The 26,386-nt window shown below is 41.2% G+C and overlaps 5 protein-coding genes across 6 annotated transcripts; 1 reads left to right on the top strand and 4 right to left on the bottom strand.

Annotated features, from left to right (window-relative positions):
- The first annotated feature begins 6,276 nt into the window (after nucleotides 1-6,276).
- Nucleotides 6,277-7,457, top strand: LOC105283047. Its single transcript, XM_011345501.3, has 2 exons — nucleotides 6,277-6,511; nucleotides 6,613-7,457. The coding sequence occupies exons 1-2, from the start codon at nucleotides 6,407-6,409 to the stop codon at nucleotides 6,982-6,984; spliced, it is 477 nt and encodes a 158-aa protein (XP_011343803.1). The 5' UTR covers nucleotides 6,277-6,406; the 3' UTR covers nucleotides 6,985-7,457.
- Nucleotides 7,114-9,777, bottom strand: LOC105283048 (26S proteasome regulatory subunit 4). The gene is made up of 5 exons (XM_011345502.3): nucleotides 9,674-9,777; nucleotides 8,670-9,231; nucleotides 7,785-8,171; nucleotides 7,473-7,708; nucleotides 7,114-7,323 (listed from the first exon to the last, which is right to left on the bottom strand). The coding sequence occupies exons 1-5, from the start codon at nucleotides 9,674-9,676 to the stop codon at nucleotides 7,189-7,191; spliced, it is 1,323 nt and encodes a 440-aa protein (XP_011343804.1). The 5' UTR covers nucleotides 9,677-9,777; the 3' UTR covers nucleotides 7,114-7,188.
- A 224-nt stretch (nucleotides 9,778-10,001) lies between these two features.
- On the bottom strand, nucleotides 10,002-14,305 carry LOC105283046 (dihydrolipoyllysine-residue succinyltransferase component of 2-oxoglutarate dehydrogenase complex, mitochondrial). The gene is made up of 9 exons (XM_011345500.3): nucleotides 14,086-14,305; nucleotides 13,519-13,543; nucleotides 13,333-13,384; nucleotides 12,832-12,905; nucleotides 12,580-12,707; nucleotides 12,188-12,508; nucleotides 11,947-12,122; nucleotides 11,370-11,820; nucleotides 10,002-11,287 (listed from the first exon to the last, which is right to left on the bottom strand). Exons 1-9 carry the CDS (start codon nucleotides 14,158-14,160, stop codon nucleotides 11,153-11,155), a joined length of 1,437 nt encoding a protein of 478 aa, XP_011343802.1. The 5' UTR covers nucleotides 14,161-14,305; the 3' UTR covers nucleotides 10,002-11,152.
- A 284-nt stretch (nucleotides 14,306-14,589) lies between these two features.
- On the bottom strand, nucleotides 14,590-16,271 carry LOC105283045. The gene is made up of 4 exons (XM_011345499.2): nucleotides 15,774-16,271; nucleotides 15,511-15,693; nucleotides 15,240-15,454; nucleotides 14,590-15,039 (listed from the first exon to the last, which is right to left on the bottom strand). Exons 1-4 carry the CDS (start codon nucleotides 15,892-15,894, stop codon nucleotides 14,713-14,715), a joined length of 846 nt encoding a protein of 281 aa, XP_011343801.1. The 5' UTR covers nucleotides 15,895-16,271; the 3' UTR covers nucleotides 14,590-14,712.
- Nucleotides 16,272-16,310: 39 nt separating this feature from the next.
- On the bottom strand, nucleotides 16,311-26,094 carry LOC105283044 (F-box only protein 32). Of its 2 annotated transcripts, none has more exons than XM_011345496.3 (7): nucleotides 25,740-26,094; nucleotides 20,388-20,437; nucleotides 20,045-20,094; nucleotides 19,615-19,801; nucleotides 19,276-19,451; nucleotides 18,889-19,151; nucleotides 16,311-18,791 (listed from the first exon to the last, which is right to left on the bottom strand). In XM_011345496.3, exons 1-7 carry the CDS (start codon nucleotides 26,030-26,032, stop codon nucleotides 18,593-18,595), a joined length of 1,218 nt encoding a protein of 405 aa, XP_011343798.1. In that variant the 5' UTR covers nucleotides 26,033-26,094; the 3' UTR covers nucleotides 16,311-18,592. The 2 variants fall into 2 exon arrangements, with proteins under 2 accessions (XP_011343798.1, XP_011343800.1); XM_011345498.3 differs by having other exon boundaries at nucleotides 18,889-19,139; nucleotides 25,740-26,082.
- Nucleotides 26,095-26,386: the final 292 nt, after the last annotated feature.

Here is a 26,386-nt window from a genome sequence, read left to right as displayed (position 1 = left end):
CTAACCACTTTGTGGCGAACACGGCCGCGCCGAAGCGGCGAACATGTAACGCAAATAAATTGACGCGTACGCCCCGTACACGCAATTACACGACAAACTCGCAATAACGCGACACTAACACGGTAATTAGCCGCACGCGAAACGCATAAAAGCAAAAGCGTCAATAAAAACCGCGAAAAAGGCGAGTGACCTTGACCTGTCACGAGCACACGCGGATGCTAAAATTGGCTTTCCGGAATGTCCAGCATGCACCGGAAGGGCACGGATTCCTCGGAAGAGCTCAATAAACACGTCGCGAACTCCCGAAAACCGAAAATTGACCGCAAACGCGATATCTAACGCGCGCGATTTGGCGGGCTAACCAACAAAATGGCCGGCGCGTCACCTCGACACTAAAACCACGAAATCTCGGATTTCTGCCGGAATTCCGGCAAAACTCGACAAGATTCGTGACGAGCGCAACGAAATACACGAACTGAGTACAAAACGCAACCCGAAAACCGGATTTTAAAGGCCAGATAACACTTCGAGTACGGAGCGCATCAGAGACACGTCCGTTCGCCTCGAGGCATCCAACAAGACTCCAACCTAACCTACCTAACTAACCTAACCAACCTAACTACCTAACCTAACTAACCTAACCTAACCCTAACCTAACCTAACCTAACCTAACCTAACCTAACCTTAACCTAACCTAACCTAACCCTAACCTAACCTAACCTAACCTAACTAACTAACCTAACCTAACCTAACCTAACCTAACCTGGACCGGTCTCCGTCGTCCTGACAGTTAGTTAATTAATTATTTAATCAGATAGTTAAGTAATCAGTTAGGACTGTGGTCCCGACGCCATCCAAGGTAGGACTGGGAATTCCCAAAGGTTAGGACTGCCTTCGTTGTACCTGAAATCAAATCATTAGTTAGGCCTGGTTGCGTTAGGACAACAACAACAACAACAACAAAATTAACAGGAACAACATTTAACTAACTAGTGTAAAAGTTGGATCGTGCGGTTAAGGTTAGTATATAATATTCATGTATAACTATTATCAATCAAAATTTATCTTTATTTTTATCGGCCTTTTTTAGAAACAAGATACAAATATTATTATATACAGAATATATTATGCATATATTATTATGCATATAGAATATATTTCTTTAGAGTACTAATGATAACAACAAACAGTGCAAACAGATTTTATAACAGACTTTAAGCTAATAAGAATTATCTACTAAAACTGAATTTCGTAATAACGAAATTACCTCTCGAGAACGGAGAAACTTCGTTCAAAACTATATTTGCATAGCACCATTACGAAACGATAGCAGTAATATTCTCTCTTTGCAACTGGTATAAGGGAACATGTTTATGTCACGGGTGGTAGTGTAATAGATGTTTCAGGAATAATATTACTTTCAAAATAATAGTACTTTGAAATATATAATATAATAACTATAATATAATATAGATGGATGGTAAGGCGTGTAAAAGTGTAAAATAACTCAATTTTTTTTTTCCATTAAATATTTTATAAATGTACATATATTTGATCTTATAATTTTGTTTGCATAATGTATTCAACTTTTTTTTTTTTTTTTTTTTTTTATATAAAAATATGTATGCGTTTAAGTATAAAATAAACAGGTATTACTTATGCTAGTTTATTACCTATGCTTATGCTAGTTCTCTACAAGTACTTTCTAGAATCGCCAAAACCAAATAATGTTGTCTACGCTCACTATACTCCATAAGGAAATAGTACTATTTCATTCTATGTGTACTGCGACTAGTGGTCATTATCTGCATATATAATATTTTATATTATTTATTGCAATCTCTTTTTTTTTTTTTTTTTTTTTTCTGTTCACTCATTCGTTCGCAAAGTAACAAAAAAGTGTTAATTTTCCTAATTTTCAACAATAAGTCAAATATACGTCAAGTTGAACTGAGTAAATTAGTTGAACTAACTACATTTATAATTATATTCAAATTTTTATAATTTATTCAACTTTATTAACGAAAGAAATAAAACCAAATCTTTTATATTGTACTTAGTTTTTTTTTTTATTTATTTTTTTTTTTTTTTTTTCTTAAATTATCCAACTTTCCTGAATTTGCTCAATTTTTTAATGGTTAATACACGGCTTTGTTTTTTAATCATCGGCCTGCGGCGCTTGAACAAAGAAAATTTCTCTTTTTTTTTTTCCCTTTTTTTCTCTCCCTTTCCTCAATTTCTCCTTTTTTTTTAACGGTTAGGTTAGGTTAGTACACCAGGCTTTTTTTCCGATCATCGGCCTGCGGCGCTCGAACCAAGCAAATTTTTTTTTTTTTTTTTTTTAATTTTCTCCATTCTTTTTTTTTTATGGCTAATACACTAGGCTTTTTTCCGATTATCGGCCTGCGGTGCTCAAACCGAGCAAATTTCTATTTTTTTTTTTTTTTTTTTTTTCTTCCCTCAATTTTCCAGTGGTTAAATATAACAATAATATAATAAACCACGCTTTTTTTCGGCTCATCGGCCTGCGGCGCTTAAACCAAGCAAAATTTACATTTTTTCTCTTCATTTCCTGCATTTTCTGCATTTTCCTTTTTCTTTCTTCTTTTCTCTTTTCTCTTTTCCCTTTTATCATTACCTCTCACTATATTGTTAACCGCCTGCTTAATTCCATGCAATACCAAACCATCATCTCTTCATCATCTTACCTTACCATCGTCTCTTCCTTTACTAATTTCCAAAATTCCTCCTACTCCCTTCCATTCCTTATCCTCAACCGGTCAACTAAACCTTGCGAGTAGCAATAAATCTATATTTTATTCCTTATTCCTATTCCTATTCCTATTCCTATTCCTATTCCAATTCAACCTTACAACGATCATCCAATCAATATCCTTTTCTAATAACACCTGGCTAATATTTTACAGTCACGGCCTCTATTAAACCTCCATCGTACTTCCAGCCACGTCTCCCATGCAATGTCGCTATGTCGCTATGTCGCCATGCTATGTCGCCATTGCCACATCGCACCAACCAACGCAAATATCACGCAAACAGCCAATAGGTCCAATGCGGCAATAAGCATCATGGGCATTCCCGCTCCTTAGCTTAAGCGCCTCTTCGCCCAGTCCGTCTCCCGCATTCCATAACGCTTACTTCAGCCAAAACTTCTTCTCCACTCTCCACTCTCCACTCTCCACTCTCCACCATCCTCTTCTTTCGTCGCTATCAAATCTACTCTATATTCGTCTTACGACCATCTTCCTTCCATAACACACGCTTCGTCTCCGTCGTCGTCTCCGTCGTCTCCAGTCTTCACTTCACGCTCCACTATCAATACGGCCTGTATGCAGGGGGCATTTCGGTAACGTGTCAGCGATCGGTAGTCCTCCATACTCGTCGCTTCTCCATACTCCGAATAAACGTACATAGGCTATCTCTCTCTCTATCTCTATCCTCGTTCCATCTACCTGCTCCCATATCGCAATCCCTGCGGACACCATTTCCTCTTTTTTTTTTTTTTTTTTTTTCCATCTAGTCCGTACTGCAGGCTTTTTTCACGCCCATCAGCCTGCGGCGCACGAACCAAGCAAATTTCTATTTTTCTCTTCCTTCCCTCATTTTTTCCACTTTTTCCGGGTCAGCACCGCCTATGTTTATAATCGTTAGCGCCGCAGGCTTTTTTCAGGTCCATCGGCCTGCGGTGCACAAAGCAAATTTCATTTTTTTTTTTTTTTCCTCCTTAGTACTGCGCCTATTTATATCGTTAGTACGGCATTCATCCCGGTTACCACCACGTTAAATCCATTATTTTCCCATTTTCTCTCCCTTCCCTTCCCTTCCCATCCCTTCCCTTCCTCTCATTTTCTCCTCTTTCCTGCTTTCCTGCTTTTCTTTCCTTACCATCGCGCGCGCATTTCCCTTCTTAATGCCTTAACACGGATACACGGATACACGGATACACGGATACACGGATATACCGACAGCATCTCCGCCGGTCCGTCTATCACCAGTGCAGTACATCTCTATCATGTCCATGTCCATGTCCACTAAAAAAAAAAAAAAAAAAAATATCCAATATCCACCAATTTTACAACTATTTTTATTCTTACGTCCCTGTTACGTCGCTCCGTCAGCTCGACCAACGGCGCCCCACCGTCTCGCCTCTGCCTCTGCCTCTGCCTCTGCCTCTGCCTCTGCCTCTGCCTCTCCACGTACGTACGCACGCAACCGCCGTACCAAGTGTCTTCCAGCCCACCGATACGCTTCCATTCTCCGCTCCATTTTCCGCTCAACCACCAACGTCCATTTCACCCTCATATTTTTATTTTTATTTATATTTATATTTATATTATTCCACACCGTCTCTTTTTACTCCATCGTCCTTTTTACCTAAGGCAAACGTAAGGTCAATCCCTTTTACCAACGGGATCCTCCTATCCTCCTATCCTCCTATCCTCCTATCCTCCTATCCTCCTATCCTCCTATCCTCCTCAGCAGCACCTGTACCATCTGTCCAACCAGAGGGTCAAGCCACGCTAACTCATTCATTTCATCAAATTTCCCTAATTTCTACTAATTAACCTCAAATTCTTCCCATCATATTCCAATCAATAACTCTTACAAATACCAATCTTTATCATTTTCAAAACCGAATACACCATCCAACATTATTACCATTTTTTACATTTTTTCCATCTTTTTCATCTTTTCCATCTCTTCCATCTTTTCCATTACCCACTCACTTCCACCACTTCCAAATACACTCTACCATTTTACTTCTTTCCAAAACGCAAACATATTCCTGCAACGCCTTTCAATTTCATCCAAATTATTCATTCTATCTAAATTCCTTCCCTTCTTTCCAAAGGTCATGCCTTAAGGCATATTTAAATATCCCTACCCCTACCTACACCTTCTCCGTAGAATAAAGATCCGTCTTTATCAGCCAACTATCATTTCCAACGCCTCATCCACACTAATCCAGCCACGCGGTAGCGTCGCCACGCCCGGTACGTAAACCACCACCTTCCGACCAATCGGAGCCACGCAGTACGCGTCGCGCGCTACCTACCTACCTACCTAACTAGCTTATCCGCAATTTCCCCTCTAATTCATGTCCCATCAACTTTTCCTTACCATATCTTCTCACCAACTAAACACCTAATCACAAATCTAACCATACTTCTATTAACTATAACGTAATTAACTGTAACGTCCATGCGACCTTTCCATTCCGACCACTTCCAAAACAATTGCTGCGCTCCATCCTCCCATATCCTAATCGTATGCTAAAATTCTCGCTTTCCTTCTTCTCCACATTCACGTTCACACTCACCTACGTACGCTCCAACGTCCAACGGCCAAGACGCGTGCTCGCGGCCCGCGGCCCGCGGCTCGCCAAATCAGCTCATGTGCCGTACGATACGGCAGCTGTCAATTCTGTCAATTCTGTCAATTCTGTCAATTCTGTCAAATTTCTATTCATCAAACACCATGAAATAAATAACACCTTTAACGCCTTTTTTACAATAAGATTTGTCTTATTTATTATATAATAAATAATAATAGATCAATATTATCCGAAAACATTATTAACGTTCAAAATAATTAAAAAATAGCGCGCCTAGCGCGCGCCTGTGTTGCCAGTAAAACTCTACATAATTATATAGAAACATAAAATCATCTATCAAATATCTCCATACATGTCCGTACATACTTCCGTACATCCTTTCTCTTGTATAATTTCTCATCACGTATATGTACAACGAATAATACGATACATAATTGAAAAATAAGTAGAAAAGTCATTTGCGCGTTGTCTTTTTCGAAAATTGTCATTTTCTATAATTGTGACATATAATTGTGAGATAATATTTCGTACATCGGGCGTGCGGGTGTATGTACGGGCCTGCGGGCGGGCATGCGGGCCAATGACTTTGTCAGAGGCGCAGCTGCTGCGGCGCATCACTTTGCCAGCTAACTGCTTCTCTAGCTTGTCAGCTAGCTCTCTCTCTCTCTCTCCTCTCTAACCCTCTCCGTTCGCGAGGTATCGACCATCATGTAAAAACTAGTTTTTCGCTATTATCTCCGCAACGGTGCGTGTGACGCAAAGTTTAATAAAGGCGTAAAAGGGACGTCGCGGAAATGATATTTATTAAAATTCTGACAACAATTGGCAATCTTGTTAAATTCGTTACAAGTACCGGCGTGTGTTCGTAAACTCTCCTCCAATTGAGGCTACTCAATTAGCTATGTTGGCGGCGCTGTCAAACTTCTCCAATTTCTTGCGCAGCCACAATTCCGAATTCCGAACGCTGCGGAAGTAGATCGTATCTCGTGATGACGCTTCATTCCACTAACTCTCACCATTATATTGGGAAAATAATTCAGCAAAATATACGAAATGGTAAATGTAAGGCAAGCGAATGAAGATAATTCAATGGAGAATGACGATTCTCTATATATTGCTTCGAAATGTTGGAAACGCGTCATGGATGCTGCTGCCAAGGTACACGCAAATTCTCGGTCGATTGACGTGTCGATGTTACTTGCTCGAAATGTTTGTATTCCCGTTCAAATACTGCTTTCTGTATTTAATCACATTTTTAGACCGGATATAGAGAAGGAATACAAGATGGAGCAGATTCTGTGCTCCAACATGGATTTGATATAGGTTATAAGGATGGCTTTGAGACAGCTTTCACGTTGGGAAGATACAAGAGTCTAGTTACTGCTCTATCACCAACTACGAAGCATCCTGACGATGTGACTGCTGTCTTTGACCAAACTAGACGAGGAGCATGTTGGATATGCAGCGTCGAATCGCGGAATGAAGCCAAACCGAGTTACCAACACGTTCCGTTCTCTGAAATTTTAAATCAACAGAGAACGCACTCTGTGCAAGTAATAGAAAGATTACGTGAATATAGGGAAGCTATTTTGCAAAAAGCGGGTATTCGAATCGATCGACGTCTAAATTAGGTATATTTAATTTATAATATCTCTGACAACTAAACATGTGATCGAGTTACAAAGTAGAAGGATAATAAAATTAAGTAAATTAAGCTTTCAAGTAGATATGTATCGTTATAAAAATGTAATACAATTTTCCTGTAGAAATTTTTATTGACATGCTTCGATAATTCTGTGATTTAATCGTACAGAGAGTATCGATGACGAATTTCTTTATAAATATAATCCTTCGGGAGAGCCTTCTTTCTTTCGATATAATACGCTCTCCTTGGACTTTTTAAAGTCGTCGCTGGTAACTTTCATGCGTCGTTCGCGCAGAGCCATTAAACCAGCCTCGGTGCATATTGCCTGAAATATGAGACGTTTAAAGGAATCTAAAGATCGAAAGTAACGAGAGAGAGAGAGAGAGAGAGATATATATATACATCGTGTATAGAGATATGTATGTACGGCACATGCGAGTAAATTTATATCTTCGGGAAGAAATGTTGTTTTACCTTGATATCTGCACCAGAAAGATCATCTTTTGCCATGATTAATTCTGCAAGATTCACGTCAGGCGCCAAAGTCATCCTGCTGGTATGAATATTGAAAATTCTTCGTTTAGTTTTCTCGTCCGGCAATGGGAACTCTATTTTTCTATCGATACGACCGGGTCTGATCAAAGCAGGATCCAAAGTTTCTATTCTGTTGGTAGCCATAACCACTTTCACGTCACCTCTGCTATCGAAACCTGGCAATAATAATTTGTCGATTGTCAGACATCTACCATTCGCGCGCACTAAAGATTATATTTAGCACGAGCGTACCATCGAGTTGATTCAGCAACTCCAGCATGGTCCTTTGAATTTCTCTTTCGCCACCACTGTTGCTGTCGTATCTCTTTGTTCCTACCGCATCTATCTCGTCGATAAAAACGATAGAGGGAGCATGTTCCTCGGCAACTCGGAAGAGTTCTCTCACCAGTTTCGGGCCATCACCCAAGTATTTCTGTATAAGCTCGGAACCAACGACTCTCAAGAATGTAGCCGATGTTTGATTAGCCACGGCTTTGGCGAGCAGTGTTTTCCCCGTTCCAGGTGGTCCGTAAAGTATTACACCCTTCGGAGGCTTAATACCCATTTCCTCGTAATATTCTGGATGAGTTAAGGGCAACTCTACAGATTCTTTAATCTCCTGAATCTGTGTATCGAGACCTAAAAATAGCAGAGTATATTTTTCAGTCATATTCTTAAATGGTTTCATACATTATTTTACTTGATTTAGTTTAGTAGTACACGAATGCCGCATGGATCATCGGTCCAGTGTGGTTCATGGTGGCCCGCACTGATCTTTCCGCTCAGGCCGTTTGAATAATTTCATAAGAAGAAACATTGTATGATGAATTGTTATATATATATATATTAACCCTTCTCCTTGCTAACTAGAATTAGTTTTTTGTAGTCTTATAAATGTCATAATTCATATCTTATAAACGTTTCCGCTCAATGCAATGAATCAATAATGTGTGAGCTATCCGTGGCCTGAATGGAACGTGAATATGCTGCGACACTCAATGTGTTAACTTACTTATTATATGCTTATTATTATATGCTTACTATAAAAGACATTGTTTTTTTTTCTAAACTTTTATAAATTACAAAATCTTTGTTCTTAAACGTAACTGTTGTACAATGTTGTACGATACAACGTACCTCCAATATCGGTATAAGTCTCCTGAGGAGCCTTCTCAAGCTTCATCACCGTGACCATAGGATCTGTGTCATCACCCAAGACACCAACGACAGCGTGGACTTTGTGATTCAGCAATACGGAACATCCAGGTTCTAATTGATCTTTGTCGACGAATGATAAAATGGACACGTAATGCTCGGAGCCAACCGAGGTGGACACGATTGCATGATTGTCGTCGATAATCTCTTCCAATGTTCCAACGGACATTGGTGTTCCACGGAGATCGTCCACTTTCGATCTCTCCTCCTCGTTTTTCTCCTCTTGCGGCTTCAGACGTTCTTGATTTCTAATAAATTCCTCCTCCATCAGTAGATAATCTTTGATGCGCTCGAGCTTTAAAAGTTTCAGTCTGCAACGCGTATGGGGAGTCACTTGAGGCAATTTTAAAGCTGCATCGGGACCTTTGGTACGTCTCTTCTTTTTGCCCACTCTCGTGGGAATTGGTGGCTCATATTTCTTCTTCTTGTCCTTGTCATCCTTCTTGTCTCCACCACTGCCGCCAGTACCAGATTGGTTTTGACCCTGTTATCGTCGGTATCAAATCAGTATCATCAAATTTACTATAAAGAATCTCGTTAGTAACTGAAATATATTGAAAAAATATTCTTGTCAATTATTGAGACAAAATTTTGAATTCTTTTAAACAATAAGTAAACTACGAGTAAAGCTTGAAGATATTTGTCGACTAACGTAACGAGAAAAATAAATACTCGTTGGTGACACGATAAAAAAACAAACTCATTTTAAGACTAAATTCAAGTACGTGATCCTTCTTTAGACAAAAGTTAGGCGTGTGACGAGCTAATTTTTTAAAGGTGGTTAACCTAAGAAAATTGGGTAATGTACAACTTAAAGAACGATACAACGATAATTGTAATTTATCGTTGTACTGAATAGCAATATTGTTGCGCGTCTCGTAATAAAGGAAAACAATTGTCTAATGCAACTTGATGAACACACGTACCATTTTCCGTCAACGTTCGACCGCTACACGAAACGGCGAAGTCATTCGCCAAGATTCGTTTGTACGTACGTTTATACGATGTTGATGCAGTCGATAAGAGAAGATCGAGTTCCGCCATTTTCTTTCAATCGATAGTGTTGGTAAATCTACAATGTAAATGAAACAAGAGAAATGTTTTAGATAATTTATATTTTCATAAGTTCTGCACGGAATTACATTTTTATATTTTAATAAAAAGAAAGAAAGACATAAATTATGTAATATAAAATAAATTAAGTATATTTATAATTTATAGGGACAATAAATATGATTGGATTGTTCCGAGAAGTACGAGAATTAATCACATGTATTTTCTCATTTCTGACGCCACGTTTCACGAGATGATCGATAAGAATCAATATACATATACTATAGTATACATACATATACTATATACAATGTATAATAATAGTATGTATATTACGTATGGTATTGAACTTGACATATATCTTTTTACGTAGTGATGGTTCGTTATCGAGGGATGATACCGATGGCAACGCACAAACAAGGCGCGAGAAATTAATATGGTCTGTACAGTTACGAGTGACTAAACACTCGAGTGCGATTTAACGATTCGAGATACTCGGATATTGGCAGTGTGCTCCATTTGTACGTCAACACATAATGCACACCATAACGCCCCACATTATGTTAGAAAAACATGCCAACAGTTTAGCTTTTTATTGAAAAACGCTTTTGGTTTACAAGATCACATAATCGGGATATCCCGCTTTCGGTCGAGTGCAAAACTTGCCGTTGCGAACGGATTCGGAGATTATAATATACTGCGCTGTATATTATAACGTACAAATGGTGTGCAAACAGTAATATTTCCAGTGTTTGAACATCTATCGAGTCGCGCGTTACGTAAATTACGTTGTCGCCGCCGCCGCCGCCGATGTGATCGCGATGATTCAACAATGCTAGATTGGTGAAATTTTATTTTAGCTTGTAGGATCTACATCTAGTCAAGTACTTTTTAGCCTGCTCTCTCCGTTGTGCTCGATCAAGCGTAGCGCGATCGTCGAGAAGAATAAAAATACGAGAGCTCACGGGCATTCTAATGCTTCGAGCGTAAAGGTCGACACTACCGATTACGCAATTACTATTGTTGTGCCGTATCGAGGAATTTCGGGAAGAAAAACGCGTTACAGCAGAGATTTAACGCGCAAAATGACTTGCAATGTTTTTATAATAAGAATTCCAAGTTACAGACGGGACTAGTTTGTATGCTTAGCTTTATTCGCGTGACTGGACGCGAGTGATCTAGCATGCTATGCGAGTCGGAGATCGACAAACTCGAAACGAGACGAGAAGTAATGAGACGTTCCAATGGTAAAAGACTTTTGAAGAGGGAAAATTCCCTGCCGAGTTCCTGGACCTCGCTCTCGTTCGTATTCGTTCACGGCGAGAAATCGTTAACGCGTAACGTGCGCATTATTAAAGGCCAGCCAAAATAATTCTAGGATCCTCTACGGCATCTTTGATCTTCCTCAGGAAGAATACGGCCTCACGTCCATCGATGAGTCGATGATCGTACGTCAAAGCTACGTACATCATTGGTCGAATGACAACCTACGAAAAAGGACACTGGTATAATTCGAATGACGGTGATTGCAATCACCGAGTGACTTTGTGTAACTTTATCGAATTTTACCTCTCCCTTGACAGCAACGGGCCTATCAAAGACACCGTGCATGCCAAGAATCGCGCTCTGCGGCGGATTAATGATGGGAGTGCCCATGAGCGATCCGAAGATACCACCGTTGCTTATCGTGAAAGTACCACCATCCATGTCCTCGACCGTGATCTTTCCTTTCCTGGCTTTATCGCCCAGCGAAGCCAGAGCAATTTCGATCTCGGCAAAGTTCTTGTTCTCCACGCTGCGCAGTACCGGTACGACGAGTCCTTTTGGCGTCGCGACCGCCACGCTAATATCTACGTAATCTCTATATACTATGTCGGTGCCGTCTATAACTGCGTTCACCACCGGTTGATCCTTCAGAGCGTAAGCACTAGCCGCGATAAACGGACTCATGAAACCAAGCTTGAGACCGTATTTCTTCGAAAACGATTCTTGATGCGTTTTACGGAACTCCATGATGCGACTGCAAATTAGCCGTATAAACATGTATCTATATATGTATCTATATCTTGAACACGAGAAATAAATTCTTCCAGTGTACACGTGGTAATGAATATCATAATAAATTGTCAACAATTTATGAAATTACCTCATATCAATCTCGTTGAAAGTGGTTAACATAGCGTTTGTATTCTGCGCGTCTTTCAAACGTTCCGCGATACGTAAGCGCATTCTGTTCATCTTCACCCGTTGCTCCGTCCTGGTGCCGATTATCTCGCGCGTGTAATCGGCGGGAGGTAGTTGAACTTTTGCGCCTTCCAGCGACTGAAAGTTTCACATTGTTTCCGCTGATATCGTTCAAAGCAATTGCTTGCTCAATTATTACTTACTTGAGCATGCTTGATTGCCGCAACTGGCATCGACGCAACCGGTTGCGCGGATGGCGGTTGACTGGCAGGTCGAACAGGTGCCGTAGGTTTTGGTTTTGGCGTAGGTGGTGGAGCTGCTGCACTAGGAGGTGGTGCTGCTGCTCTCGGTGGGGGTGGCGGAACAGCTGCAGCAGGTTTCGGGGCTTCCGCCGTCGGTGCAACTCCGCCGGTCGCGCCGATGTCAATGGTACATAATTTCTGTCCTGGTTTTACTGTGTCGCCATCCTTAACGAAGAGCTCCTTTATAACACCTGGCCCGGGCGATGGAACAGGAACCGAAGTCTATGGACAAGAGCGATTAATTTTTTTAAGGTATGTTATACGAGGAAGAAGATTAGGAACGTGTACCTTACCTTGTCCGTTTCGATCTCACAAAGGACATCGTCCTCTTTGACCTGATCGCCGACCTTTTTCTCCCACCTTACGTCGCCCTCGCTTACACTTTCGGCAAATGCAGGAACTAGGACCTCCTTGATCTCCCCTAATATTTGCATAACATAAATTATAAAGAAAGTCAATTAGGACTTGATTAAAATTAATTTGTAAATTAATTTTTATCGCGTTTTAATTCAGAACATTACTGAAATATCAAATGTTGTACTTACATAATGCCAAAGTAGGATGGATTTGTCTCGTCGTTTGATTTATCCAACAATGATTCGCCTTATACTTTTTACATCTAGAAATAAAAGAGTTTAATCCTCTGTTCAATTGCAACGGTATTTGTTAACTTATTAAGGATTACGAAGCAATCAGCACAGCATGGAGAAACTAAAGTCTGCAGATATACAGAACATTGCTCCACTACCAAATTCATTGAACGCATTGACTGGAACTTGTCTTTTCAGCCTGGTCAGAGTTACGAAATTCTTTCGAATGATTAAAATAAGGATGATAAATAATTAAAGAATATTATGAAATAAAAACTGTACTGCTATTACTGTTCAACGATTAAATGTTTTTATTAAAACATAATATTCTAGCCCCCAGGACAAAACATAGAAAGCTTGTGTGGCCAGTCAACGTGTTAAAGACTAAAAATATATACATAAATAAATATATATATACACTAAAAGACAAAATAATGCATAGACGATATTACTTACAATGAAGTTTTAGTATCGGGTGCAGATTCGGCATGGATAACTACAGTGCGCCCTACAAAAATGATTCGTTACAGTTAGTAGTCTCTCTGCTATCTCTATCTATTTGTCCAATTGAATTACACTGCATTTAGTAGCTGCCATCCCTCAAAGTTTCCATTATATCTCATCATCTCTGCTTAATCTTACCTTGATTGTACAACGATCTCACGAGCTGCAATAAAAACGAACACAGAAATCAGTTACTTCAAGTTGAGTAACGCGTGGGCCGTACACGGCGTGGACGGCAACTCGGTTTAAAAGCGGCGGGTTCAGCCGGAAAAACAGACGATTGATCTTATGAAACCAGGGATAAAAATAGGGTATTATTTCCACCATGAACAGCAACAGGGACAGGGACGTGACGTTACGATCGAGGTGATTGATCGCGACATCGAGATATGTTGTGTCATCGACGTGACCGTAATCAAGCGGATTGATCTGCGACGTTTAATTGACAGATCGTGATGAGAGCGCGAGTCACGAGACAATGTTGAGTCGAGAGGTACCTCCTGTATTATGTAATCGTCGTTGCGGCCAACGACGGGCACAATCCGGCAGGTCTCGCGCGAGCTAACCACCATTTCACCGAGACGATTTTCGAGTGAATATTTCAGCATCCAAACGATCGACGAAATGTCACAGCTGTCGACCATGTCGCGAAAGGGGAAGCGAAGCGGGAGCGGGAAAGCCGGGATCCGCGTGGTTAGGGCTTACCTTGGTCCGTAACACGCTGCTCCGCGTGATCGCACGGGGCGCGAACCGCGAACAATTGGACAGCATCGCAGCCATCCTCGGGGAACTCGGACGTGTATTCGCGAATCCGCGCGACAGCGGCGAACAGGAACGACGGCACGTACGGAGGCTCGCCAGCTCGCGGTGGAGATGGTAGGGACAGGGTTGGAATTGGAAGGAGGATAAAAGGAGAAGATGATTCTAGAGACTAGCGGCATCTGTCAAGAATGTCGCTCTCGGGTACTACTGGGTACTACTGCTATGCGGAAGGGTCAGGTGTGTGCGTGGTACATAACGTGGTATAACAGGTTATAAACCTCTGTACTCGTTAAGTATACAGACAATTACTGCATTCAGCAGACTCGACAATTGGACAACAACGGTATTTTCCGTTAAATGACGCTCCGGATTGGTCATTCAGCGGAAAATTCAGTAACGTGTTGTGCAACCGTCGTCGAGTCTGTTGAAAGATATAAACAACAAATATCATTTTTTCCGTGATTTATTGAATTTATTTGATTGATTTCAAGTATATCGAAGTTAATTACTCAATCGTGTTGAGGATCATTCTATGTATTTATGAACATATATGTAATTATAAATTATATCTCAATGTAATATCTCATCCTTAGACGCATCAGATATTTTTCGCGGCACAGTCAGGTCCTTTTCTGCTTCTTTATATCTTTGAGAAACAGTGGTATTTATCCATGCTGATAATTTGTTATTGTATGTCTCTTCTGAAATACACGTGACAGATAGCGCAAACACGGTCAGTTTTGCATGTTCAATAAACTCTGCTGTAATATCTTGCGGTATCTCTTGAAATCTCACGTCGAGAGATGGATATCCAATGACGTATATATAATCAGAAGGCAGAATGGTTTTACCCAAAAAGCCATTGTTTGTCTCTAACCACCATTCGTTTTCCAGCACCTGTTCTTAAAAGCAATCGTTCTAATAAATTATTGTTTCAATAAAACAAATCTCTGTATAAATTAAATATTATGACCGTAGTAGTCTCGATAATGATATAAAAATAATTGAAAGACATGGTGAGGAGCTTTATAAAAAGTGATTCTACAACATACACAGCATATTATCCATGATGCGTATTCAATAATTCTGAAACTTACAGCTACATCTTGCAGACACGTATCACGTGAATAGCAGAATCCTGGACGTGGTTGAGGAAGTTTATTTGGAAGATTTGCAACTACTTTGGTTTCACTTTGTCTTAAATTTTCAGCTTGGTATCTATACTTTTCATTAATCTGTCGCCTCTGTTCCACCGTGGACATGTACTGCTGTAGTTTATAGTGAATCTCTATCACACTTGTGCCATCCTCAACTGCAAAAACATGAAGTTTAGGGGCATACCGAGTGACATTTTCATCATTCCCTTACTTGTCAGAAACAGATTATTGATGTTGTGTTTAACATTTGTGACAAGTCCAACTAGCTCGATCTTACGTATTTTAATATGGGGCATATTGAATGGGTGAAAGTGTATATAACGGCCTTCCTTATAAGGCACTAATCGATACAACTCCATAATTAGCATCGGTGTGTTTAACGTTACCCGTGAATCTAGAACCCAATTTTTGCCCAAGCATGAATTTCTAAATGAATGTAATTTATGTTAAATTCATATAGATATTTTACTGTACCTTTAGCAGCATTGACATTGATACCGGGCCATTCTTTTCTTGACGATAGAGATTTTTGATAATCATTATATTCTGCTTCGCTGAAGGTAACAATGCCACTCGTTAACTTTTTATCAGACATTTGTCATGCGACTATTATTACGATAATGTTTTTCCTTTTCCTTGAGCAAAGCCACCGACTTGAAAGGCTTGCTAAAATCATTCATAACATTATAACCGCCAGTTTTACTGGGTCTGTCTACGTAGTTTGAAAATTCACTATGCACTAACGCCCTCTTGGAAAATTTTGCAACTAAATTCTCAGTCATATTTTGCGTCGATAAGAAAGATATCATCTGAAAACTTTCAACTCTAATTTGCGAGTAAATGTTTTCACTTTTTTAGATTTGACAAACTGAAATTATTGAAATACTCCCAAGAATTACTTGAAAATGATCAACGCAGTTATAAATATCGAAACGAAATAGAAAATGAATTGTTCAAGCTGCAAAAATATTTTGTCAATTGATACTAATTGCTTTTGTACATGTATATATATATATATTTAAATAAAGTTTATTTTGAAGCATTTTGCACAACACTGCTCTACACATTTGCTTATGTAAGTAAAATAATCCTGATTGTAGGATCTTGCTTTATATGTGTATATACACACACACACCTCACAGAGAGACCAATTCGTTGAATTATTAATGTACAGAGTAATGAGCTGCCAGAATCCCGCCTTAGCTTATTACGCTTCAACGTCGCTGCTCAACCGCGATTTTGGTCAAACTCTTTAATGACTAGGTTAGTGTATTTAAGTCGTGCAGTGATATTTTGTTTTCTCGTTTCACTAGGAATAAAACAGCAAATATCAAAAGAACGTTTCATCGCTTTACGGAAATTTACACAAACGACCGCGACGTGTGGATTCGTGTAAATGCAATAGCATCCGCTTTGGCAGTATAATTTTTCATTCTCCGATTAAAATACGCAATCTTTAGTGATTTTTTACGCATCGTATCGCAAAACTTAGGTCTTTAGAAATCCGTCGGCATTAATCGGCTGAATCGTGCGACAATGCAAAAATGTAGGACCTTTTGCAAAACAAATACAACATATAGAATGCGAGCGTTCGAGTACACGCTTCCTCGGCATATTGCTTTAACGACACCCTGTATAGGCGACGACAGGTCTGTCTGCTTACACTTTGTACTTGGCGAGTTAGCTAATGCACATCTTCGTCACAATCCATCCAACTGTCCTCTTGAAGCCCACGAGAGCAACGTCATTCCGCGATCGAACGAAGAGCTCCTCCGCGATAGCTCGGCCAGAAATTACCAAGACACTACGACGACTCGTTAGATCGTAAAAAAAGAAGGCTACAAAATACAAAAAAGAAACGGAGATAACATGATACACACGATATTGTACAAAGGGACGATATAAGAATAATGCACACACAGATAACAACTTTACGTACATTCCGATGAAGTAAAGTCGACGCGCAATACTTATAGTGATACAGTAGATATTTGGACGATACGTGAAAGTAATCACACCGTTAAACGATGTAAATGCCACAAAGAGCACCGGAAATGTTTGGCTAAGAAATAGCTGCATTTCTCCATTGCACCGATAAATATTGTACATGTTACATATATATTGCACTGTGCACCATACGTACACAGTGGCATTTATCCTATTTTCCATTGTATTATACTTGAACGTCGCGAAATGATTCTGAAATGATAACGACGGAATAAAAGGAATAAAAGGAATAAAAGAGTACTCGTCGAATACACTCGATTGTCTTGATCGATATCGTGTGAAGAAAGTAAATACTTAATCACTATGTACAATGACACAAGCACGAGAAAATTAAATTCTTTCATCTTTCGTTAATTGCAATCGAGCTTGTTTTCAATAATACTTATTTAAATTAATAAAAGAAATCGCGAGACTGACACTATTATCAGCGGAGCTCGAGGAGTGCTACCGCAAAATCGCGGTCACGTAGTCGTTTGTCAGCTTCGAAACACCGAAAGCTTCAATCAGCGAGAATCGATAGCATTTTTACGCGATCTTAACTTTTTCTTACCGCAAACAACATGGTTATACGACTAGCGTCTACGCTCTACGATCATAACTCGAGGGATAATGCAAGTATCCTCATCATCGTTCAGAACGCGTATCGACGTCATAGGAATCTCAAAGACAACGAAAAGCAGATCCGAAATCCCGTATTATTACACTAAGGATCCCATTGAAAAGACCAGAAAATACAGGACGAGCCAAAGTGGAAATCAGTAGTAGGAAATCTTTGCTTGCGATCGGTTTGGAGCCAATTTTTCACGAAACTTGAAGTTACTAATTATGGTGCAATTAAAGTTTAGCGAATATAGCGAATGGCGAATTCGTAAATTGGCATCGGACGGCTTTTGAACCCGTTGAATGTTCAAGCTCGCTTATCAAGTAAATAGGCCTTCAATTAAAAATATTGTATAAGAAAATCGGCGCCAAACGTCTCAAAGATCGTATTCCTAATACCAATTTCTAGTTTTCGTATCCATCCGGTATGTCGAGAGTAGCTCGACAGTTAAATATATACTTTTCAGAACAAGTAACGTTAGGAGTCTCTCTCTCTCTCTCTCTCTCAAAGTAACATCTTTAAACGTCATTCTATTTTTTTCTCTCACACGTACGTGCACTCATCCCGTTGAACGACGATCGCGGAGACAAAGTCACGTCATTGCTTCCGTTTCTTCCACACACGTACAAACACGCACGCGCACGCGTTCCATGCTCTTACGGTCGTAGAGTTGTTGCGAAAGCTTTCACAGCGAGAAAAACTTGAGGAAGGTCTGCGGAGGAATCGGCACGTGAAGAGAGGCTTGATCGACGTCTGCCAGCTTCTCCTGGAACGCGGGATCTTGATCGGCGATGCAGGGATGGCCAAGCGATCGCCAGAACAGGCAACGACAATTGCGACACAGTTGTATCATCTCTGCGTATTCCTCCCGCAATCCAAATGACCTAGTATATAACATAGAGTCGGCAGACTGGTTTAATACTCAAAGATTTCATCAGTTGCATCACGTGTTAAACTCCTGTACTAACTCCTTGTACCAACCTTCGAGCGATAGTAAATATGGTTTTCCAGTCTTTTCCCGGATTATTTTGTCTGGTAGTAGCAATCTGCTGCGGCGTAAAGTGATACTGAGCAAGCTCGCGCCAGATTCTTTGTTCCTGTGCGAGAACGGCAAGATGTTCGCATGCCTCGGACGAGGCTTCTATATCCCGCGGATCACTCAGACGCAAGAGAACTTCTCGTCGGCATTCGGGTGGTAGATCCGACCACTGTGGTTGCTGCTCCTCATCCGGCTGCAACAATTTCTTCTCAATATGAATTTCGTTTTTCGCGTCTCGTACGTGTCATATTTGCATTCATATTGCATATATTGAATCGCTTGATGCTAACTAGGCGTAACGCGTAATTAAAATAAACTTAAAATGTTACCTGGGTAATAGTGATGGACGAGGCAATCTGCAAGATTCTCTCCAGAGCCGCTTTGTGCTTTTCCCATAGGATAACGGAGCCCAAGGGCCTACCACCCCAACAGCAACCAGCACTGAAGGCTCGAACTCTTTCTATAAGACGCCGCAGCCTTCCTGTCTGCTGTTGCGACAATGATACTACGCAACGGTCATCAGTACAAGCGGCATTAATCGTGTGCATGTTTCTCTAACGGCATGAATAGCGCATGTCCGCGTCCAAGAAAATATCGCGGAATCGCACCAGAATAAATTGCACGATTGCCGGAATAAATTCGTCTACGAGGGCAAGGTAGTGCTTTACCTTCCAGAGCGACTTCCTCGAGCATGTTGAAGAGCACTCTCTGCGCGCATCCGCTCAAGCCGCCCATTCTGTGACTGACCAGAAGGTCCAGAAGACGGACGATATAGTTGAATCGTCGACAGTCGTGCACTGCCGAGAGGAAATCTAGCCTCTTTAGAGCGTCGCTCAGACCGTTGAAGCCGGCGATCTGTAAATTTGCCAACAGATTACAATCCTGCCCGTCTCGATAGTCGTCCAAGTATAGTACACCAGGAGATACAACGGCCATCGACGATCTGTCACCGGTTCTCTCTCCTGTCTCCTGTCTTTTTTTTCTCTTTCTTTCTTGTTGCGCACACTCAACCTGTCTCTATTCGGCAAATCCCCATCTCTTTTTCCTCTTGCACAAGGTTGCGTCTAAATTAAGACCGGGCCGGAAGAAGTCACTCACCTCGCGTGTGCACTTCAGAGTGATGTGACAATGCGGCTGGACGGCATTTTCTGAAATTTAACGAACACGCTCGTCAGTAGGAATGATTCTCGTCGAGCTTCCTCGACTTCCCGTCATTGAGAGTGACGCGACAAAATCAATTGACCAGAAATCCTCGATCCGACTACTAGTTTGAATCGTTAATATTGAAATAAAATTACACGAAGAAAAGAAAGACGACTTACGCGTACAACAAACTTGGTTTTATTATTAGTCTTAACCAAAGTTTCTTTTTTGTTTTTTTTTTTTTTTCATCCGGTTGAAAGCGACAAGTCCTCAAGCTGCAACACGGCATAGTACTCACCTTTCTTCTTATCCTTCTCTTTCTTATCGCCTATCGCATCTTTTTCGCCACTGTAAACAACAAATATTTACTTTAGATATGCGTAAAGTTAAATGCGGCGTTAAAGTCCAAGAGAAATTTATTTAAAAAACACCGACTTTATTAAAGAGAGTACGGTTAATTCTTGATATTTCATTATTACTAAATCATATGTTACTTTCTTCATATTATTTTTTCTTTACACCGTACAAAATATGATAGCAAAACTGGGTTAGCATATTTAATGCGTAATAACAACTTCGCGTGTACACCGAATCAGGCATGCGCATAAAGATGTACTCGATAATAAAACATTAGTTTGCGTACAATTTACCGTTTCGCGGTAGATACAAAAATACGTACAATATATTCAAGTATTAATTTTTCCTTGATTATCGTAAAAATTTGTAATATTGCATTTTATTTCTATATAATATTAAATTCGAATATTACACCGCGACAGGTTTCAGCGGACAACTCGACCGAGCCTCGGTTCGCGTATGGAAAGTTGATAATACCGTCTAAAACTAATGCCGAAACGTACAATTCCTTAGAATTCTAAATTACCACGAGAGTTATCGATAATATCGTTACGTTAGTGTCCAACGAAAGGAGAAAAAAAAAGATACAGGCAAGATAGGCGTTCGTATCCACGGAATAATCAGCTAAACAGGCCGCGACGAATCCGCCTCGAGAACGGTCCTCGTCGTCATTAACGGAGACTTTAATCGGCTTCGCAACGTACACACCTTCCAAGCAAACATAACAGCCACCTTTGTGTCTAGAACGCGTTTTGCCTTAATCGCAGCGTTCGGAAAAATTGGTGTTCGAGAAACTCGAGTGTGAGCGGAAAATGCGTGAGAATCGCGTTGCATCATCGCGCATTTTACCGTGGGCTGCGCGGGATAACTCTATAATCTCTTAATAGACGCGACATCGGTTGTCTTACCGGATTACAGTGCGTTCTATTTATAGTATATTCTCTCTTCTCTGAAACGCGCCGGAGATTGATTTGCCGAGATTCCGAACACGGCTATCGCCGCTAATTAAATCAAAGTTTCAAAGCACTCGCGATCGACAGTCATTAAATGTGGTCGTTGCTAAGTATCCGGTTAAAGTATTGCCTGCGATACGAAGATACGAATGGAAACTTTGTACCGTACCACGCGCCCTGATTTCTTTTCCGCGATATATTATTCATGCACGAGCTATGAAACGAAACACCCGCATGGAAGTTCATCCACTCTAGGCCTTTGGAACTCTCTCGATTTACGTGACCACGCGGATGCACATCTAAGGATCTGACGATAAATGTTACATCTGAATATAAATACCGTAAGATACATCATTGTTGCTGGTATTTTTTCGAACAAAAAAGCAAAATTACTTTCATTCATTTTTATATACAGAGACATACGTATGGTGCTTATAATTCTGTGCAATGACGACGAACGTTCTATATTATAGGGACGTAACGGCGACCCTGTACGTGCACGCGTATTCGCACATGCTTCTCGCGTCCGAGGTGTCCAGTGATTTTTCCGCATGAACGAGGCTGAATGCAAGAAAACATTTTCGATTTTAATATATCGATCATACGGTGTGCGTTATAGCATCGACGTGTCGCGCGTCCTTGCCCTTTCGGCTCGCTCGAGCGTTTAAGGCCGTCGAATTGTACCTTACATTTAATACCGTTATTGCGGAGAGGACGACGAAACGAGACGGAGACAAACCGACGGATAGAAAGAGAGAGAGAAAGGGGGAGGCGATTACCATTATTTGGCGAAATTACGTAATCAGCTTTAGCGCATATTATGAGAGATCAGCTGTACGCGCATGCGGCGAGTAAAGCCATAGAATGCAAAATTGCAAGTGTTGCACCAATGTTCTATGGCTTGAAAATGGAAGGACAAACATCATGTATCGGAATGTACGGACATCGCATCACGCGTGGGGTGCTCTGTCCGAGTTTTCATATCAACCATCTTTTTAATTAGTCTTTTATAAAATAAAAGTTTGTTAATAATTGTCTCTCTCGCAATTAATTGTAATTAATGATCGAGATATTTCACGCTTTATTTGATTTTCTAGCACATTTTATTTTATTATTACACAAATTTCGTTAGAAATACGACATACTTTCTACGATCAATAGAAGGTAAAAATGCGATTTCGAAAGTTTTGCAGCGTTTATTACTTTATCCTTCCTTCTATTTCTGTACCACAGAAGGACGGTATAGTTATTTTCGCTCCGTGTAGTATAGGGATTGGTATAAACGCGAATGCGTCCTCCGCACTCGGGGCATTTCGCACCATTCGCGTCTCTACATCGTAACCGCACAAATGGCCCCGCGAGTTAAATCCATCGGAATAAAAATTCCTATGAAGGTCGGGAAACAGGCAATATGGCAACGCGAAATGAATAACCAAAAAGATTCTTTGGATTTCGATCGAAATACAGAGATATAGAACGGTTAAATTGAACGAGTATTTACGCTTTGAATTTTAACTCTGCCTTTGATAAAATAGATAAATGCGTTCTCATCTTTGACATCTTGCCTTGCTTAAAATGTATAAATGTGTGCTTTAACAGATCGCACAAATATTCCGGCAAAGTTCGCTTCGTGACTCAAAGTAACTTGCAAGTTGGTAAACACGGGAACGATGCTCATCATTTTCACGGGACGAAATAAATCGTGCGTATCTTCTACGTACGTACCATGTGGCGACGTCGGCGTCGTGTCGCGTAATGTACGAAAAATTGACTCGTGTATACAGGATACGCAAATCGGCTCGGTACACCAGACCTTTTACTTTTATTCGGTTCACTGACTCTTTCGCATGCACGTACAGTTAATCTCGTCCATGTTAGGAAAACTCACGTAGGACGATTGGCCTTTAAATCTTTCCGCGCGCATGCAACTTACAGCCATTTTGTCTAACTGTATCGTTACGTTGCAAAATATGTTATGAATTTTCAACGAGGTCGACACGTCGATCTCGAGCATCTTTTGCCGTGCAAAAGCCGAGTATTTATAAACTGTCACTTTAAGAGAGTTCACCTCGAAACATGTGTTAAAAGGGCATGATGTCTATCAAAGTACACATTTCGAATATTCACATGTGATTTCTTTCGAGAAAATAGAAAATTCTGTGTGTCGTCTCGAGTGAAATGATACACGAATCGTACGTCTCGACATCTGCAGGCGATGACGGGTCCGTGAATCCGTACGAACTGGCGGGGGTGAGATCCGTTCCGAGCTCTCATTGATGGGATCGGTTATCCTTCAGCGAGCTAGGTCAAAATGGGAAAATACGGGCCGATGCGGAAGTAAGTAGGTCGTGACCCAGCTGGCGACGTGACCTGCACCAATTCGCAATTTCCATCTAATTTCATTAATTTGAAGTCTGTAAATACAGAAATTGTTCTTTGAACGAAAACACGTGGAACATATAAATTCCTTACTGAATTCTCGCACGTGTGGTCGTAGTATTCGATCAAAGCTTCCAAGGAACTCGGCTTTGATCCTCGTGTTCGCTGCGTCTTCATTCGGCGTGAGAGAAAAGAACCGAGGCGAATCGGCTTCTTCGGACGAGTGCGAGAAATCAAGGGCTCTAACGAAACTCTCTTTTGCTGCTACGCGACGAGCTTCGTGCACATCACTCTCGTGGTAAAACAACTCGACTGTCTTAGATATTTTATGTTCGTAACGCTTCATGCAAGTTAACTTTTTTATTTCGATAATACTTGCGCCGTAAAATTAGTTACGCGTAAGTCGCGCGAGTTGAATCAGAAGGAGAAAATAGTCGCACCGCAGATGAGACCGTTATGTTCGAAGTAATACGCAGCAGAAGCGATATAAAAGCAGAAAGAATTGCGAATCGCGACGTTCCAATGCCTTATAAACTTTCGATCGCGGTGTATTATATTGGTTTATCGGTTCTTAGAATATGAACGCACGCGCGCGCGCAAACTAGACGCGACTCTAATTATCTAAGTCTGTCACGGCCACGAACACGACACAACTGGTGCAACGAGTACAATGGGCTCGATATCCGGTCGAAGGAATCGCGATGCGCCGCGACCGCCGCGCCGCCCGGTCGGTCGTTCGAGGACGCGCGGACCAGGTGTTCCGGACGAATCGCGAGTTTCGCAACCCGGATTTCGAAATGGCAACGTCACGTGTGCGTTATACTCTCTAACGTTATTTTATCGATTATAATACCGTACGTAAATATGAATAGAATATAAATTTTGCTACGTAGATTATATTTTGAACAACTCGGCGTTCTTTCTCAAGAGGTTCCTGCTCGTACAAAGAGTTAACGAAATCGGCGCTTAATTAATTCTTAGGAAATCTGTGGGTACGAACTCCTTGAGACGCATTATGTACGTAACGCGCCTCTGCGTTAGAGAGTCATTGTAAAAAAATAATCTCCAAATTATTAATAACGTACTATTTTCGTGATTTTCGATCGATTCGAGAGCAAAAAACGTTCAGGTCGACCGCGTCTAAAAATGTCAACTGATTTCAACACGATTGAACCTTTAAGCGTGCATGATTTTTGCTCATAAATCCAAGTAAGCGTGCGACTTTCCCAATCTGCGTTATATTAAGAAAAACAGGTTTACGGATTTATTTCATAAATTGAAAATGTCAAATAAGCTTCGAGTCAACTTGAGAAATACTACGCGCGCATAAAGGTCATTTTTTTTAAATATGTACCAATATTTATTAATAAAAATCACCCATAGGAAGAGAGAGAAAGAATGCGTCGCGAAACATTGGCGATCAATTTGAGTCTCAATCATGTCGATGTCAATCCCGAGAAACATAAGAAAATGGCCAAACAATGCTAGCGACGTGATAGACTTGTCCTGTACGCAGTTCCTACGGTTTCTACGTTTTTGCAACAACTTGAAACTCAATTTTTACCGCAGAATTTACGCATCGTCGTTAGTCCAATCGGCTCGCTCTACTGTCGATCAGCTGTATCACCGTTTCGCCATTTGTTAACAAGGCCGGAGCATGGTGCGCACCACGAACGAACGAGAGAGAACGGTCGGGATCGCGATACGAGGCAGCTCGTTTCTTGTCCACTGTCGCGAATATATGCGCATCCGCGTTTCAACCGCTTCTCGAGATGCATTATCCTGGATCGGATCGCTCCTCTGCGGCCGTCATCGCGAGAACGCTCGCATGTAAACAAACGGACCTGTCAGATCGATGTAAACGCTGGTGGAGCGATCAGCTGTGCCGCGCGTCGCCGAGCCGAGCACGAAACGAACAAAGAACGGTGACGAGGAAACGGAGAGAGAGAACAACGACGTACCGCAAGAGAAGCGAGAGGGTTTTGTTGTTGGCGCACTCGAGGATCTTCTTCTTTTCCCAGCCCTCCACCGTCTTGACCCATTCCTCGCCCGGGCTGCGCCAGTCCTTCGATATGAACGGCATCTTCGCGATGTCGAGGACGCCGCGCGCGACGCGACGGGACAACGACGAGAAATCGACGAAGGAGTCACGGCACCAAAAAACCACCCGAACGACGCGCACCTCGGCCGTGTCCGCGCGGACACCGAATGCGCGCCCGCGGAGAACGATCCCGCTCGCGCTCCGTGCGCGCATGGCTTTGTTTCGGTGACGTCACTGCGCATTATCCGTCAGTAGTGTACGATTAATAGAAGGGGTCAGAGGGGGCCCAGGCCCACGGCGCAACGGCAAGATGAGTCAAAACTGAAAAACCAATAGGCGCGGTAACGACTATTGCGAGTCGTGACGGAAGGTAACGGTCGCGTGTCGGAGTGTACGACCGGAGGAACAGCTAATATGTATTGATGAAGGAGGAGCGCGACTTCTCTTTCGCGTGCCATCTATTGTTCCTACTTGGAAGCTTTTTCACAATATTACGCACCGTCGTTTACGTTGCGGCTTGCGAAACGTCAGAAATTGATGACGTTTTACTTTCAAAACGCTCGTTAT

Source organism: Ooceraea biroi, chromosome 14 (assembly GCF_003672135.1).
Source record: "Ooceraea biroi isolate clonal line C1 chromosome 14, Obir_v5.4, whole genome shotgun sequence".
NCBI lineage: Eukaryota > Metazoa > Arthropoda > Insecta > Hymenoptera > Formicidae > Ooceraea > Ooceraea biroi.
Note: the sequence above shows the minus strand (reverse complement) of the source record. Positions and strands in the feature narration are given on the sequence as shown.

Excerpts from the sequence above, each read along its gene's own strand:
- LOC105283047 (XM_011345501.3), top strand. The coding sequence starts at position 6,407 with ATGGTAAATGTAAGGCAAGCGAATGAAGATAATTCAATGGAGAATGAC. Across the intron at positions 6,512-6,612 it reads TCATGGATGCTGCTGCCAAG|ACCGGATATAGAGAAGGAAT; the intron begins GTACACGCAAAT and ends TCACATTTTTAG.
- LOC105283048 (XM_011345502.3), bottom strand. Across the intron at positions 8,172-8,669 it reads GACTTATACCGATATTGGAG|GTCTCGATACACAGATTCAG; the intron begins GTACGTTGTATC and ends TGCTATTTTTAG. Across the intron at positions 7,709-7,784 it reads GTTGCTGAATCAACTCGATG|GTTTCGATAGCAGAGGTGAC; the intron begins GTACGCTCGTGC and ends TATTATTGCCAG.
- LOC105283046 (XM_011345500.3), bottom strand. The coding sequence starts at position 14,160 with ATGGCTGCGATGCTGTCCAATTGTTCGCGGTTCGCGCCCCGTGCGATC. Across the intron at positions 13,385-13,518 it reads GAGATCGTTGTACAATCAAG|GGCGCACTGTAGTTATCCAT; the intron begins GTAAGATTAAGC and ends TCATTTTTGTAG. Across the intron at positions 12,906-13,332 it reads CCCGATACTAAAACTTCATT|ATGTAAAAAGTATAAGGCGA; the intron begins GTAAGTAATATC and ends TTTTATTTCTAG.
- LOC105283045 (XM_011345499.2), bottom strand. The coding sequence starts at position 15,894 with ATGTCTGATAAAAAGTTAACGAGTGGCATTGTTACCTTCAGCGAAGCA. Across the intron at positions 15,694-15,773 it reads CAATGTCAATGCTGCTAAAG|ATTCACGGGTAACGTTAAAC; the intron begins GTACAGTAAAAT and ends ATTGGGTTCTAG. Across the intron at positions 15,040-15,239 it reads CGTGTCTGCAAGATGTAGCT|GTGCTGGAAAACGAATGGTG; the intron begins GTAAGTTTCAGA and ends TTTTAAGAACAG.
- LOC105283044 (XM_011345496.3), bottom strand. The coding sequence starts at position 26,032 with ATGCGCGCACGGAGCGCGAGCGGGATCGTTCTCCGCGGGCGCGCATTC. Across the intron at positions 19,802-20,044 it reads CTCTGAAGTGCACACGCGAG|ATCGCCGGCTTCAACGGTCT; the intron begins GTGAGTGACTTC and ends GCAAATTTACAG. Across the intron at positions 18,792-18,888 it reads ATATTTACTATCGCTCGAAG|GTCATTTGGATTGCGGGAGG; the intron begins GTTGGTACAAGG and ends GTTATATACTAG.